This window comes from Chrysemys picta, chromosome 25 (assembly GCF_011386835.1).
Source record: "Chrysemys picta bellii isolate R12L10 chromosome 25, ASM1138683v2, whole genome shotgun sequence".
In the NCBI taxonomy this organism is placed as follows: Eukaryota; Metazoa; Chordata; order Testudines; family Emydidae; genus Chrysemys; species Chrysemys picta.
This window is the reverse complement of record NC_088815.1, coordinates 9,413,763-9,427,531: the sequence shown is the minus strand read 5'-3', so window position 1 is coordinate 9,427,531 and position 13,769 is coordinate 9,413,763. Positions and strand designations below refer to the sequence as shown.

General features: G+C 44.5%; 1 protein-coding gene across 5 annotated transcripts in view; it reads right to left on the bottom strand.

Moving 5' to 3' along the window:
* Positions 1-13,769, bottom strand: part of KDM4B (lysine demethylase 4B) — a 165,998-nt gene that overhangs the window by 15,707 nt on the left and 136,522 nt on the right. For 3 of the 5 annotated variants that reach the window (XM_005281166.5, XM_065578686.1, XM_065578685.1), the window contains 6 exons: positions 11,706-11,826; positions 9,516-9,694; positions 6,119-6,341; positions 1,995-2,071; positions 1,738-1,793; positions 943-1,051 (listed from right to left, as the gene is read on the bottom strand). In XM_005281166.5, coding sequence (XP_005281223.1) covers positions 943-1,051; positions 1,738-1,793; positions 1,995-2,071; positions 6,119-6,341; positions 9,516-9,694; positions 11,706-11,826 — 765 coding nt within the window. Of the gene's footprint in view, positions 1-942; positions 1,052-1,737; positions 1,794-1,994; positions 2,072-6,118; positions 9,150-9,515; positions 9,695-11,705; positions 11,827-13,769 lie in introns of those variants that run through there. The other 2 variants (XR_010594959.1, XM_065578687.1) reach the window with 2 other exon arrangements.

The following is a 13,769-nucleotide window of genomic DNA, read 5'->3' as shown; positions in this document are numbered from 1 at the left end:
AGTGATGAATGCTGCACAGTTGCAAGGCAGTCATGCAGGAGTTAACAGGTTTTCTTGTGAGGCCCCATTAAGCAATACAAGCGACTTCTGTGTAAAAGGATTTTTAATTCATCGTTACAAGTGGTGGTAATGAAGAGGATGCATGCTGGAAATGTCAGACGATCCATAAAGAGCTGGTGCTTCAAGATTTATCACTCTCGCATCACATTGCTCCATCACGCAACCTGAATAATGAATGCTTTTTACATTCACATTTGTGTACAAAACCCATTTGCACAACAGAAGAATAACTCTAGAAGCATACACAGATTCTTCCTAACCTCTCATCCAGCAAGGGCTGGGCTGCCTACACTGAAAAGCTGTGCAGTTAATGAATACATCAGCACTAACTACCGAATACATCAATGCTAATGACATCTTCCCCCACCATATCCCCCTCTTGATGTCCAAAACTGACTCCCACACAAAAGAAAAGCAGAAAGCACAATTTATCTTACCAAATGCACCCATAGCAGAGGGGTATTCAGAACCAGCTGGGAGAACATAGCACTGTAGGCAAAGCCAAGACTCATTGATTCCATCTAATCATTAAGCCCCTGGGATGAAGCTATTGCAACCTCCACAGAAAGGAATTAGAAATCCATCCACTGGCATGTAACCTATTGATATATCTTCTCCTGATTCCCTCCTTATTGAGATGACCACAAGGGGGCCTTTGTTAATTTCTGCACAGAGGATGGAGATGGGAAAGATTTCCTGACGGAGAAAGTGAAACATTTTAAAGGAAAGCAGACCCTCTCAGACATATCCAAATGGTATTGCTTCCGGAGGAGAACATCCTCCAGCCCTTGCAGCCTGAGGCTCCTACACAACATTTAATGTTTTTCTCACTAGCCAAGCCAAGCCCTGCTATTACTCAAGCAATCCCCAGGAAGCACCTACCAGTTTCCACCGCTGCTCTGGAATAGCACTGATGTCCACAGGATGGCGCTCTATTACGTTGAGGAAACGGGCCTCTGGGACAGCGATAGCACAGATTATATGGATCCACCTGGAAATCAGAGAAATTAGAAGCTGCCATTTTTTTTTTAAAATGTTGGCACATTTATGGGATGAATAAACTCTAGAGGGCTGTTAACATTTCTCCCAGTTTCCCTTCTATAGTATCTGGACACATTTATGATAGTTGGCAGCACTGGTAATATTAGTATCTGGTTATTAATCATGCACTGCACTAGATAAAGGTCTCTGGAACAACTGGGATCAACTTCCTTCAATAGGGAACCATTCCTGTATGGTGCTGAAAGGTGAAATCAATGACACTGAAGGTGTTCAGTGCCACACAGAATCAGACCCTTAAGAGCAGAGGAAGAGTGGAACAGCACAGACATCCCAGTTCATCCATCCACTCTAAAGAGCAGCAATTATGCATGTGAGGCAAAATTTTGCTCCCACACTGGAGCACTGTGACCATTGTTCACAATATAAACAACATTACTTGCACTAGTGCTTGGATGAGAGAGCTAGTATACGTGCAATGCAGTGTAGTGGTAGCTGTGCTGGTCCAGGATATTACAGACACAAGGTGGGTGAGGTAATATATTTTATTGGACCAGTACATCTTTTATTTATTTTGTTGGTGAGAGAGCTTTCCGAAGAAGTTGGTCCAATAAAAGATATTATCTCACTCACCTTGTCTCTCTAGGATACATGCAAGACATTTAAAATGCTACCTACCTTCCATCAGTGGTCATTTGAAGAGCTCCTCCCCTGAGATTACACAGGCAGCAGTCCTACAGTAAAAAACGATCATAAAGATTAATTGAAAAGGCAACCAAGGCAATCCCAAACCAAACCTCCGCAGAGATTTATTAAGCTGGGGCAACAGCATGTCGGGAAATACTTTGTCTCCCCACCTCCCCTCGGTGTTGACGCATCCAGTTAATTCTCCCCCAAACCTTTCCTTTCCAGTCTCCACTACAGTGGATACTTACCGCTGCCCATGCATTGGCTGAGCACCGTGAACAAGACCAGCCTTCATTCACCAGATCAGGGCGTATTCCATAGCAACCTGAAAGAAACCAAAGTATTCTTCTCACACTCTTGGCAACACATACACGAAGCCCATTGCTGATAGTTCAGGTTAGATGCACCTTGGAAATTAGACATAGAATTTGGAATAATCAGATTCAAAACCCAAGAGACCACAATACGTAAATGACAAGGAAGAGGAGTCACCTAGGGGTAGGGCAGCTAGGATTGATGTCACATACTAATGAAGTAGAATGTGAAACCCCAACTCCTTCCTAGGTCCAGAGGTTAGGAGGAGATGTCTGGCACTACATTCAAGAGATTGGTCTCAAAAGATATGCCCCTATTGCTACACTAAACGGACACATCAAAGGAGGTAAGAATGATGATCTGATTTAAACCCAACTGGTGCAGCCATCTTTGCAGAAAGATTGAGCAGGACCTTATTTGAAGGGGGGGAAAGGGAGCAGAATAAAGTAATCTAGCAGTGGGGAATTAAACACTTCATGTGCTTACTGTTGCACATCACACAGGAAGTTTGTGGTGGAGCAGGGAATTGAACCTGGGGGAATCCCAGGCTAACCAGTGCGCCATCCTTCTTCCCAAACACCTCACGAGAAATTTTCAGCCAAACACACTAAAAGCTGGAAATCAAGGTGCTGCCATCTCAGCTGAACAGGCAAAAAGGGTCTCTCGTATACAAAGCACTGCAATACTTAGTGTTAATAACTTGGGTAAACTACAGGTAAATATTCAGCTATCAGCGAGGTCGACACAGTACCCACCTCCGTAACAAGCAGCTACCTAACCCAGACAAACCACCTCAGACAAGAGTCAATAATATACACCCACGGTTGCCTCCTGCATATGGAGTTCCTTTCCATCACGTGGCAGGTCACGAAAACAGATTCAATCCAGACCTGGCAAAAGAGGCGGGGTGATGGAGTTTGGAAAACTGATTAGGAAGTTGACAAGAGCTTCTGTTTTAAGCCCTTAAGTGAAATATCTGTGGAGCCCAAACCTGTGTGGAACAGACTGAAATTTCAGCATTGATTTCTTGTTTCAAGACCACAGGTCGGGGGACCTCTGGACTTGAGGGGGGAATCTTCTGAAGGAACACAGCTCTCAGATGAGAGAGGGAGAGAGACAAACTAAAGAATGAAAGAAAAGAGGAGCCTAAAGGAGAAACTATGATGAGAAACATATTTAATAATCATTTTTTTTCCAGAAAATAAATTAAATCTTGCTTATTAAGAGCAAACCAGCCAGACTAGAGCTGCTCAGACTAAATATTAACCTTTGAGTGCAGCTGTCTGTTCCTCAGGAACCAGCGTGTTTCTGAATGTAGCTAAGAGGCAAAATCTCATTCTTTTAAATAGGAGGCTTTCAGCTCCCAGAAATAGCTATGCAAGAGAGAGGGGAAGAAGTGTGTGCTGAGGGGAACAAGAGTGATTGAAGCCCAGAATCGATAGTTAATGCAACGAGGCTAGCAAACAAGCGAAGTAACTACTCTCTCCCCTCAATAGGTTGTGTCAGCACCTCAAGGGCCTAGAAATCTTGGCTGAGGTTTCCTGGCATCCCTCCCGTTGTCACAGCCTATCACAGCTGGGTGAGACTCCTCCAAATCGGACTGTAATGGCCTGCTGAGCAGTTTTACAGCACTCAGCCAGCCCAGCTTCAATAAGCCCCGATGCTGTAGCTCCATTCTACTGGTCTACCAGCAAACTGGTCTCACCACACCAAAGGCAAATGGATACTGGAATCTACAAGTGCAAACAGACAGTGACGAGGAGACAGAGAGGCATCTGCAACCTTAAACTAGAGTGAAGCAGCTAAACCCAAGCCTCATGGGTCCAGCACAGCTAAACCTGATTAGCAGAATGCACCAGGCTCTGTCTACAACTGCAGATTAACTTTGCTTTATTCATATACACATCTCTCTCCCCAAATCAGAATTTGGCTTGCTAACATTGCTCTTGCATGCCTTTCTACTGGAGATGTGGGCATGTAGTGGATAAAGAGACTCAACTCTCCAGTGACGACTATCTCCAAGATGAGAAAGCCATGTCTATCATGTGTGCACTCACCCTATGTCAGCATATTACACACCATGAGCCAGAAGTGACCGCCTCGTGGATGCAAGAAAAGTTCATCCTTTATTCTAATTCGCCACAAGAGACATTTGTGCTCAACTGCTCCTGTCTATAAAGCTGAGCCCATAAAAGCAAATTTTGCAGATAGAAGTAAAATAATTCTTTCCATCTGCCAAGGTCAAACAGCAGAACAGTAATGTATCACACCTCCTAATACTAGTGCAAATCTTAACTAGATGCTGTAGAATCTACAGTACTCCTGACGCAGACCAGTACCTTCAACCAGCTGCTATCAGAAATCCTCTCTTGGGCATAATCATCAAAGAAACATGTAGTGTTGTTGTAGCTGTGTTGGTCCCAGGATATTAGAGAGAACATGGGGGAGGTAATATCTTTTATTGAACCAACGTCTGTTGGTGAAAGAGACAAGTTTGCAAGCTACACTGAGCTCTTCTTCAGGTCTAGGACCTTTCCGATAAAAGATATTACCTCACCCACCTTACCTCTCTAAAGAAACAGGTGTATATGTCTCCTGTGATAAACTAACCTTGTCATAAACAGCAACACAGACACTACGAAAATGCATCTCAGAAACTATTCCATAAGCCCAGATGCTCCCAAGAACAACAGAGGCCCACAGAAATCATGGTATTAACTACCCTCTCTCATAAAACCTAGATAACTGGTTCACCTAGTAGGCCAACATTTGAACAAGTGAGAGGATTGTAAGTGGCTTACTTTGCAATTTCTGGTTTCCAAGGTATGACATACATAAATGGTAATTTACATACCAATAGAGTCAGACTCCTTGCACTAACCAAGTCCAAAACAGGTAAAACAGCAGGCAGAAACAAACTAAGGTACCGCCAGGAACAGGATCTGCTCAAAGATGTCCGCTCTGGAATTTCCTCATTTCTAACAGGGCGTTATCACAGATAACCACATGTAAGTGCAAAACATTACATGGTGCAAGTGAGCAAGGAGGAGGTATGTAATGAAGCGGTTTCAATGAGGTGGTTTGATACTTTTCATTTCAAAAGATCTCTGAGAATGATGCTCTGTTGTCTTAATCGCTGAAAGGAGATGTCAGGATTCTATTTCCCACCACAGCAAAAGGATGCAATATCCCATTTCATTACTGCAGACTGGGGGCGCAGAAGGACTTTAGACACAGGTTGTCCTTTAAAAGCTCCAGTCAGTTCCCCATAGTGGCTTGGAAGAGAGTAGGTCAATGGCACAGGTTTTGGGAGAGAAATTTAAGAATGTATTTGTCCTACAGAACCCAAATTACCATTCTGTTCGTGCAGTATCTCAATGGGAGCCCAATCTATAGCTGAAAACATTTTAGGGGCTGATCGGCTGTAGTTTCAGCCGCTACTGAATACTGCCCTTGGGAATGTCCCCTGTTATAACCCCAATCAACTTTAGAAATGGAGGCTGACACACTGAGGTGAATGGACCTGTTTTCTCTTCCTCAGGTGTTTCCTCGTGAGCAGCTTTTAATCAGTACTATGGGTGATCACACAAGGATTTCTACTTAGTGTCTCCCACCTGATTTACATGTCTAAGGTGGTGCTGCTGTATCTGCCTGACTTCCATATCCCCCAGACTCACCAGCATGGCTTAGGGAGAGAGCCTGCACATTAGGTGTTTACATGGAAGATGCCTGTATAAGAAGGGAGCTTCCATCAGGCAGGACCTGATCTTTCCCTTATTCGCCCCGCCCCGACCAGAGAAAATAATTCCAGAAGGAGCAGAAGAGGAATAGAAAGCAGATGTGCAGAAATATGCAAGGATGGTCATAGCCACGACAGACCTGAGAATATAATGAAGAGGAAATGTATATGCACATTAGTATAGAAACTGGCGAAAGAGCGTGTGGCAGGAACCGCAAGCATGCCCAGAAAGTGTCCAAATGCAGAGAGCAGAGGTGTAAAGAAACGTACAAGTGACTGAATGCCCAGAGCCCTTAGTGGGGAAGGAGGAACACTCACTAGCATGAACCTGCAGGCAGCACTTGGCACAGGATATCAGGAGGCTGGTTCCATCTTCTCCGATGTACGAGTTTGAAGGAAGGGGCTCTGTGTTTTCACCGCCTGAGGTAAAGCACATCTCAGGGATCAGAGGCTTGGTCTTCTGCCCACACTTTGAAAGCTGGAGCAAGGAGGAGCTCTCCCCTGTGGAGACCTGGACAGCCTCTTTATCCATCTGTAAGGACTTAAGGAGGAAAAGGAAACAGTGGTACACAGAGTCTCCATTTTGCCCATCCACCAGCTGTTCGAAAATTCAAAGAATATTGCCCTTGTGAAAAAAATCAATCCTCACTAGCTCACGCTGTTTGCAACCATGCAGCAAGTGCTCTTATTCCAACTCCTACCTCACATGACAAGAATCTTGTCGCTCCCTCCATTCCAACAGGGTGTGCCCTGGGATTTGTCGTTTGGTTTGAAAGCTCAGGGAAGCATTAGAACAATGAGCAGCGTTCACTATTCTTGCGTTTATACTTTTACAAAATAAGATCAAATCCCCAAACGCTGCAGAAGACGACTATCTCAACAGAATAAGCAAGTTCTCCCCTCCCCTTCAGCACCCTCTCCTGTTCTTTCTTCAGAAGGACATTTAAAGGTTTCTGGTAGTAAACCAGTTAAAAACAATAGATTAAACAGCCCAGCTGCACCCAAGTCTCCTCACAATCCATTATACAGCAGCATCATGCAGTCCTGGAGAGATACTTTATATCCTGTCTGCAGAATAAATCAGGGATTTTTTTTTTTTAAACACGCATGCCCCAAGTGAACACAGAGCTGTGTCTGGCTCCATGTGCCCTATTTATGCAGGGACAAACTGGGGCAGAGTTGAGCAAATAACATATCTAACAAATTTTGCCTTCCTGCTCATGAAATATCTGGAAGCAAATTGAAAATTCCTTAAAGTTGATGTTCAAATTCAGTGGATGATTTTTTTATTCTAATCTTACTTTTTGCTTGTGAATATTCAGAAGCTGGATACAGTGCTTAGATGCAAGTGGTCAGACGAATAGCATTGTATGTTTCTGTTCCCTCACTGGTGTGCTAGGATTTCTGGTGCAAAGATTTGCATGTGTGATTTTAAATACCAGTTTCCAAAACACTGCTTGAACACTAAGGGAAAGCAATGCACACAGATGTGAATGGGGCTAAAGCACATTTGAACAAAAATACTGCACTAATCATATATATTAAAAAAAAAAATTCACCCAGATCTGCTGGGACAGCAAGAGGCCCACTAGGATTTTTATTTCCAGTTTTTTAAAATAAAGGGGGAAGAGATTCAGTACATCTCTGAAAAGCGATACCTTAGTGGAACTGGATGCGAGGAAACAGAAAGCCATCAAACTAGTAACTGGGGGATACAATGTTGGAACAAGCATATTTAAACGGATAGAAAACCCTCTTCTCCTTGTGATTCTGTCTCTACACCTATAGGGGGTGTGAGGGTAATTACACATGCCTGCATACAAATATATTCATACATATTTACACACACACACACACACACACACACACACACACACACACACACACACCCCCCTCTATTACTACAGGGCTACCTGTGCTACAAGGCTACCTCATGCTGAGTACCAATTCAATGCATACGCAAGTGTAGCAGCACTGTATGTATTAATGTCTGCTCCTGTAAATCACTACAGGACCCAAATGTGTCAGTGTGTTAAATCTTATTTTTTCCAATCCCCTTGAAATGTGCAGCTTTGGCGTTTAAACCAGGCACAGCTAAGTTATCAGCACTATGTAGGCAATGCACAGAAGAATTGACCAGCTTGAGAGTTGAGAGGCTTTACGAATTTTGGAAGCCTCCCGCCCTGTGTGGTCTGGTTTATAATATATGTTTGATAGGTGGGGCAGGGGGAGATTTGGTTCCCAATGTTTTGCTTGGCAACGATTGCCAAGAAAATCTGCATCTTAAACCGAAGTTCCCAGAACTTTAAATCCCAGCAGACTCTTACGGCAAGGGAGGAAAGCTGGACGTGCCCAGAAAACCTTTCTGGGTATTAGCTCTGATTTACTCAAATGATTAGAAAATTAAAACAAAATTACACACCACAAAGATTTCCATATGCATCTCTCCTGTCTGCTGCCTTGTACAGTGCCTCCCACATTACACTAAGCCCAAGCTCCAATGCATTAATTTCTAAAACCGAGACCAACACCATTGCTCTTGCTTGCGTAACTGAAACGTTACAGCTGCCTGTATTAGCCTGGGAAAAGAGGGATGCTGTAGTGTATGTTCGCAATTCAGGAGCACTGAGGTTGGCCTCTCCTAGGTAGGGACAAAAGCACAGAAGGACCTGATATTACTCTCGGTCAGCATTTTGTAAATCCACCCTCAAACTTCAAACAACCTGGAGAGCGTAAAAACAGATCCAGGTAGAATCCTCTTTCAATCAGGCAGAGTGTCTCCGGGTACGTCTACGCTGCAAAACACAAAAGCCTGCAGCAGCAACTCTCAGAGCCTGGGTCAACTGACTCAGGCTCATGCTATGGGGCTAAAAATAGTAATGTAGACATTCCCGCTTGGGCAGGAGCTTAGGTCAGAAACCCAGCAAGGAGGGTTGTCTCAGAGGAATGTCTACATTGCTCTGCGAGTCCCTCAAGCCCAAGTCAGTTCACGCAGGCTCTGAGTCTCACTGTTGTGGGTTGGGTTTTTTGTTTTGTTTTGGGTTTTATTGCAGTATAGATGTACCCACAAAGAGCAGAGACTGCTTTCTCTGTACGGACCCTACTCAGCTTGAGAAGTTGTCAAGCGCCGAGTGTTGGTTGACGAAGAGGAGAAAAGGCATGTGGTCCACCAGTTTTTAGGAGAAAGGCAAGTTTTGCACAGTCCTGGTGGCCTTGTGTAGACAACATTAATAATAATAATAATTTGCACTTATCGTGTTCCCCATCAGAGGATCTCAAAGAGCTTTGCACATCAGTTCTCACACCATCCCTCTGAGGTGGGCAGTATTCCCATTTGCAGATAAGGTAACTGAGGCAGAGAGATTAAGTGAGGTACTGAAGGTCACACAAGAATTCTGTGGCAGAGCTCAACACAAGACAATCTGAGGTTAACGGCATACTCCCTTGCCATGGAATTTCTGTTTTACTTAAGTAAAATTAAAAATTAATGCAAGGAAAGATGAAAAGCCAGTAAGCTTTTCCCACTGTCTGTGCTACTTCTAGATACATCTCTATGGCACACAAACCTGGGGCTCTGACTTTTCAATTTACAACAAAAGCCTAGATCATCACACCGACGCCATGAAAACAAACCCACACTAATCTGACTAAAATACCCACTATGCAACACCCTCCACTGACCCACCCACCCATCTGCAGCAGTATCAGAAGTTACCTGGTTATAAGGGTAGAAGAGGGTACAGACAGCACAGAAAGGCTCGCTCAGGGCAGCAGCTGCATTGAATTTTCGCTCAGCTGGGAAGTTATGTGCTTTATTCTTCCACTGCAGGGAAAGTAAAGACTTCAAAGCCTCTGGGTCACTCACATCCTCCTCCCCGGAAAATGGAAACGTTTCTAGAGCAAAATGAGCAATGGGAAGTGTCTTCAGTATGGACGAAATGCAGCAAGAGGGTGTAAAATAAACACTCCAGTGATACTTAGGAGAAGTTAAAGAACAAACACCATCAGTTAGTTCTTCTATAGCACTTTTCATCCATAGGTGCCAAAGCACTTTACAAAACCAGCTATCATCATTTCCATTTTACAGATGGGGAAACTGAAGCACAGAGGGAGAGTGACTGGGCCAAGCTCACATGACAGATCAGTGGGAGAGAAGAGAACCCAAGTTTCCTGACTCCCAGTCCCAGTGTCCAGGCATTAGATCATGCAGCCTCCCCTAATTAAGCCAAGTTCAAGGTGTGCAATACAGATCTATAATAATCCCCTGCCCTCCAGGCGGTAGTTTCATCTTTCAGGAAACTACATGATGATTCATTTGGTCAGGCCAGCTTCCAAGAGGGGTCTGAGCATCATCATCTGTGAGTGGCAACTCTGTTCTCAACTACCATCACAGGGTGCACTCCTTACCACCCTATAGATTTAAATCGGGCCCAAGAGGCAAGCTCGGTCTGGGTTCTACTCTACACTTTTCTGCAACTACTCCCCCAACCCCCTTTCATCGACTGCAATCTAATGAGCAACCTTCATCTACTTCTGGCACAGGTCTGACAGGCAGCTGTTCGTGCTGACTAGTTTCGGTCATTCTTTGCTTTCACAAACTTTTGACTGGGGCCCCAGGCATTCTGTGATGGTTTTAGCAGAAACATCCAGCTAATTTGCTTCTCCCACAACTCTAAACGTCTTCCCCATTCTTTTCTGGGTGCCAAAATCCCCATTTCTCCCCTACCTAGCTGCCAAAGCCTTCCCATGACAACTTCTACACATTCAAGTACATGGGGCATGTGGAAAAACGATCAGAGGCAGAGTAAAATATTAATTTAACATTACAATTAATACAAGGCATAGTATACCGATTGTATTATTCATTTTCTGATTTAATTCAGTGGAGACCACCCTTTTAAAACAAAACTTCTGAATCTGCTACAAGATTTCCAGCCTGCTGCACTGCAGGGCCACGGAACCAAGGGGCCCTGCAGTAAAGTCTAGGTCCCAGTTTGCTAAAGAGGACCTCAGCCTTTAACTGTCTCCCCACCTAATTCCATTCATTCTCTATGAGGATGAAGAAGAACACAGGTTCATGCCAGGAGCACTACACCCATATGCAGTATTTTCCCTGGCTACGGATAGGTCTACACTATGAGCTAGGGGTGTGATTTCCCTGCTTGCGTAACATACATGCACTAGCTCTCATCAACCTAGCATGAGGTATAAATACCAGGGTAGCTGCAGTAGCACTGGTAGCGGAGGCACGGCTTAGTTATGCCAAATACATACCCACGAGCCAGTGCAAGTACGTGTACCTGGGCAAGGGAATTACACCCTAGCTTGTAGTGTTGACATAGCCTAAGACTCCAAACTGCATTACTTGTACTTAGAAGTGCAGCAAGGACAGCTGTGAACAGAAAGCTCTTCCGGGGAGCATAGAAACCACCTTTGGACAGAAGTGTCAAATACAGCTTGACCATCTGAAAGTGATTTTCTAGGCAGGTGTTTTGAAGTCCTGATCTGCCAAGTGATGTAGCCTTTGAGTAAGATCAAAGAACTTGCCCTCCCTCCCTCCCGCTCCACTGCACCCACAGCCTGTCTCCAAACAGGAATTTCATCACTCATTGCCCAGATCATTCTCTCAAATTTCCCCATGATGTTTCCCCCCACCACATCTCCTGTAGCTAACAGGGTCTCACCCAGAAAGTCAGAAAAACAAACTAGAGCTGGGTTTAGCGTTCAGCAACACTTCCTTCCGAGTGCATAGAGGCCTCCACCAATTAAGCAAAATGCAGAAGAATCTCATGCCATGGTGTCCCATTAATGACCACCCCAACGATTCTTAGGGATTTGACAAGCCACTGGCTGGCTAGCAAGTAGCCCCAGCATATCAGTATTCTGGACAGCCTTTTGCACTCACCCTCATCACTTGAGGCCTCCTGTTTAACCACAGACAATGGGGAGCGGGTTGGTGGTTTGCCCAGTGGGTGACGGCGACTTTTCTTTATCTCCATCTTCATTTTTAAAAAAGCAGATGTGGCCTGAAACAAAACAGAGCATGTTACGTGGGAATCCAAGAACTTAGGGGAGCAACAGAGGCCAACTCAAGTTAATTCCCCAGGATAGGGCCTTTAACCCACACACAAAAATCATCATTGCCTTTGGGTAGGATCACCAAGGACATCCCCACAGGTAATTTTGGTAGATTAAGCCAACACCCTCCTATAAGATCATGCCAGGTAAAGGTAAATGACAACATTTTCCTCTCCACAGAACAGCCTCAAAGTCAGATGGAGTTTGCCAGTTTCACTAGCCTCTGAAAGGTCTGATCAGTCATGTAACATGCTGCCTGCATTTCAGCTGGAAACCTCAGGGTAAAAATTCTTCCCTTGAATGAAATTCTTATCTAACTCAGGGAGTTTCATAGTGCCCTTTACCACAATATTTAAGGCAAATGACGTCTGAAGGTTTAGATCCTTGAAATCTACAAAGGAATGTTCTGCTCTTCTCCACTCCCTGGACAGGGTAGCTTTGCAAACACACACACACACACACACACCATCATCATCATGCTGGGTGTAATGAAAGTGCTTTGTCAAAGAGTAAGGTCTTGCAGTGAGCCACTGAAGTGGTTACACTCCAGATGGGCGTGTTGTGACCCACTCCATTGAGGAGCTAGGGAGCTGCCTTCTGCACAAACTGGGACATCTGCATTTTATCCACATCCAATCCAAGATGTACTGAGTTTCAGTCACCTATTCTGGAGGTGACCAAGGCCTTGTCTACACTAGAGAAAAATGATAGATTGCAATGCCTTTTAATTGGTGGAAAGTGCCCTTGCATCCACACAAAAATTTACTTTAAGGGATTGTTTGCTGGGCATCAATGATAGTGTCGTGGAAAAAGTTACCCACGTATTGATTTTAGTTCACAGACTCAAGCCTGAGACCAGTTTATTGCAATACATACCAACGCGTTGGGGTAGCAGTCCGAAAACTACTACAGTTAGCACAGCACGCAGGCTGCCTTTATTCTGTCAAACCGCAAGCATATTACAAATAATAGATCATTTATGTGAAATAAGAGTAGGGGTCTGTTTCTTTTTCCCGGTAGCTTCCTCATTATTTACAAGAATTGGGTGCCTATTGGGTGGGGGCTTTCTTGGTGGTTTTGGCATGGGTGGTACTTGGCATCAGTTGGGGTGTTGTTTTTAGTCAGGGTACATATTGTTTTCCGCGGGGGGTAGCAAGTCTCAATCAATGCTAACTCAATTGATTGAGCACCCAAGTAGACCCATTCCACTACAGCAGGTTTCTCACTGCTGTCTCCTAGCGCATCAGCCACTGCAAACCTGGCCTCTCTGGTCATCTTTCTGCATGCCACAGTTCAAGGATCAGCTTCACAAGAAACCACCTACCCATACATGTAGCATTGCCTGGAGTTTGATTACAAGTCATTTTCCAAGCAAGCGACTTCTGGAATAGTATTTCAACTCTAACTGATTGCAATTGTTGTTGTTGTTGTCATCGTCTTGTCCCACGGTAATAACAACAGGCCATGAAGTTCAAGAATGAATTCAACAACTTGCACAGGGTCATTTGGTAAGGGCTTGAGTCAAGGTGTCCAATCCAAAACATATTTCACTTTTCTTGCACTACTACACTCAACATTGTGAGCAGGTGTTAAAGCTGACATCTTGGTCCCATCTCCATTGATTTCCACTCATGCAGCGTAGTAAAGACCCTCCAGTAAAGACCATCCCATCACGATCATGGTACTGGGGTGTTCCCAGAGAAAATCCCTGACTAACAGGGCTCTGACAACCATATTCCCACTGAGGAAGAGAGTTCAGAAATATGATGCCTTGGTGTTCTACTGCCTGGTCCCAGGAAAACCTTTACACTATCCCCTCACAGTGAGGCAAACAGCATGCCCCTTCCCAGCTGGGAACATATCACAGGAATGCCACTGTCTGTATGAGCTT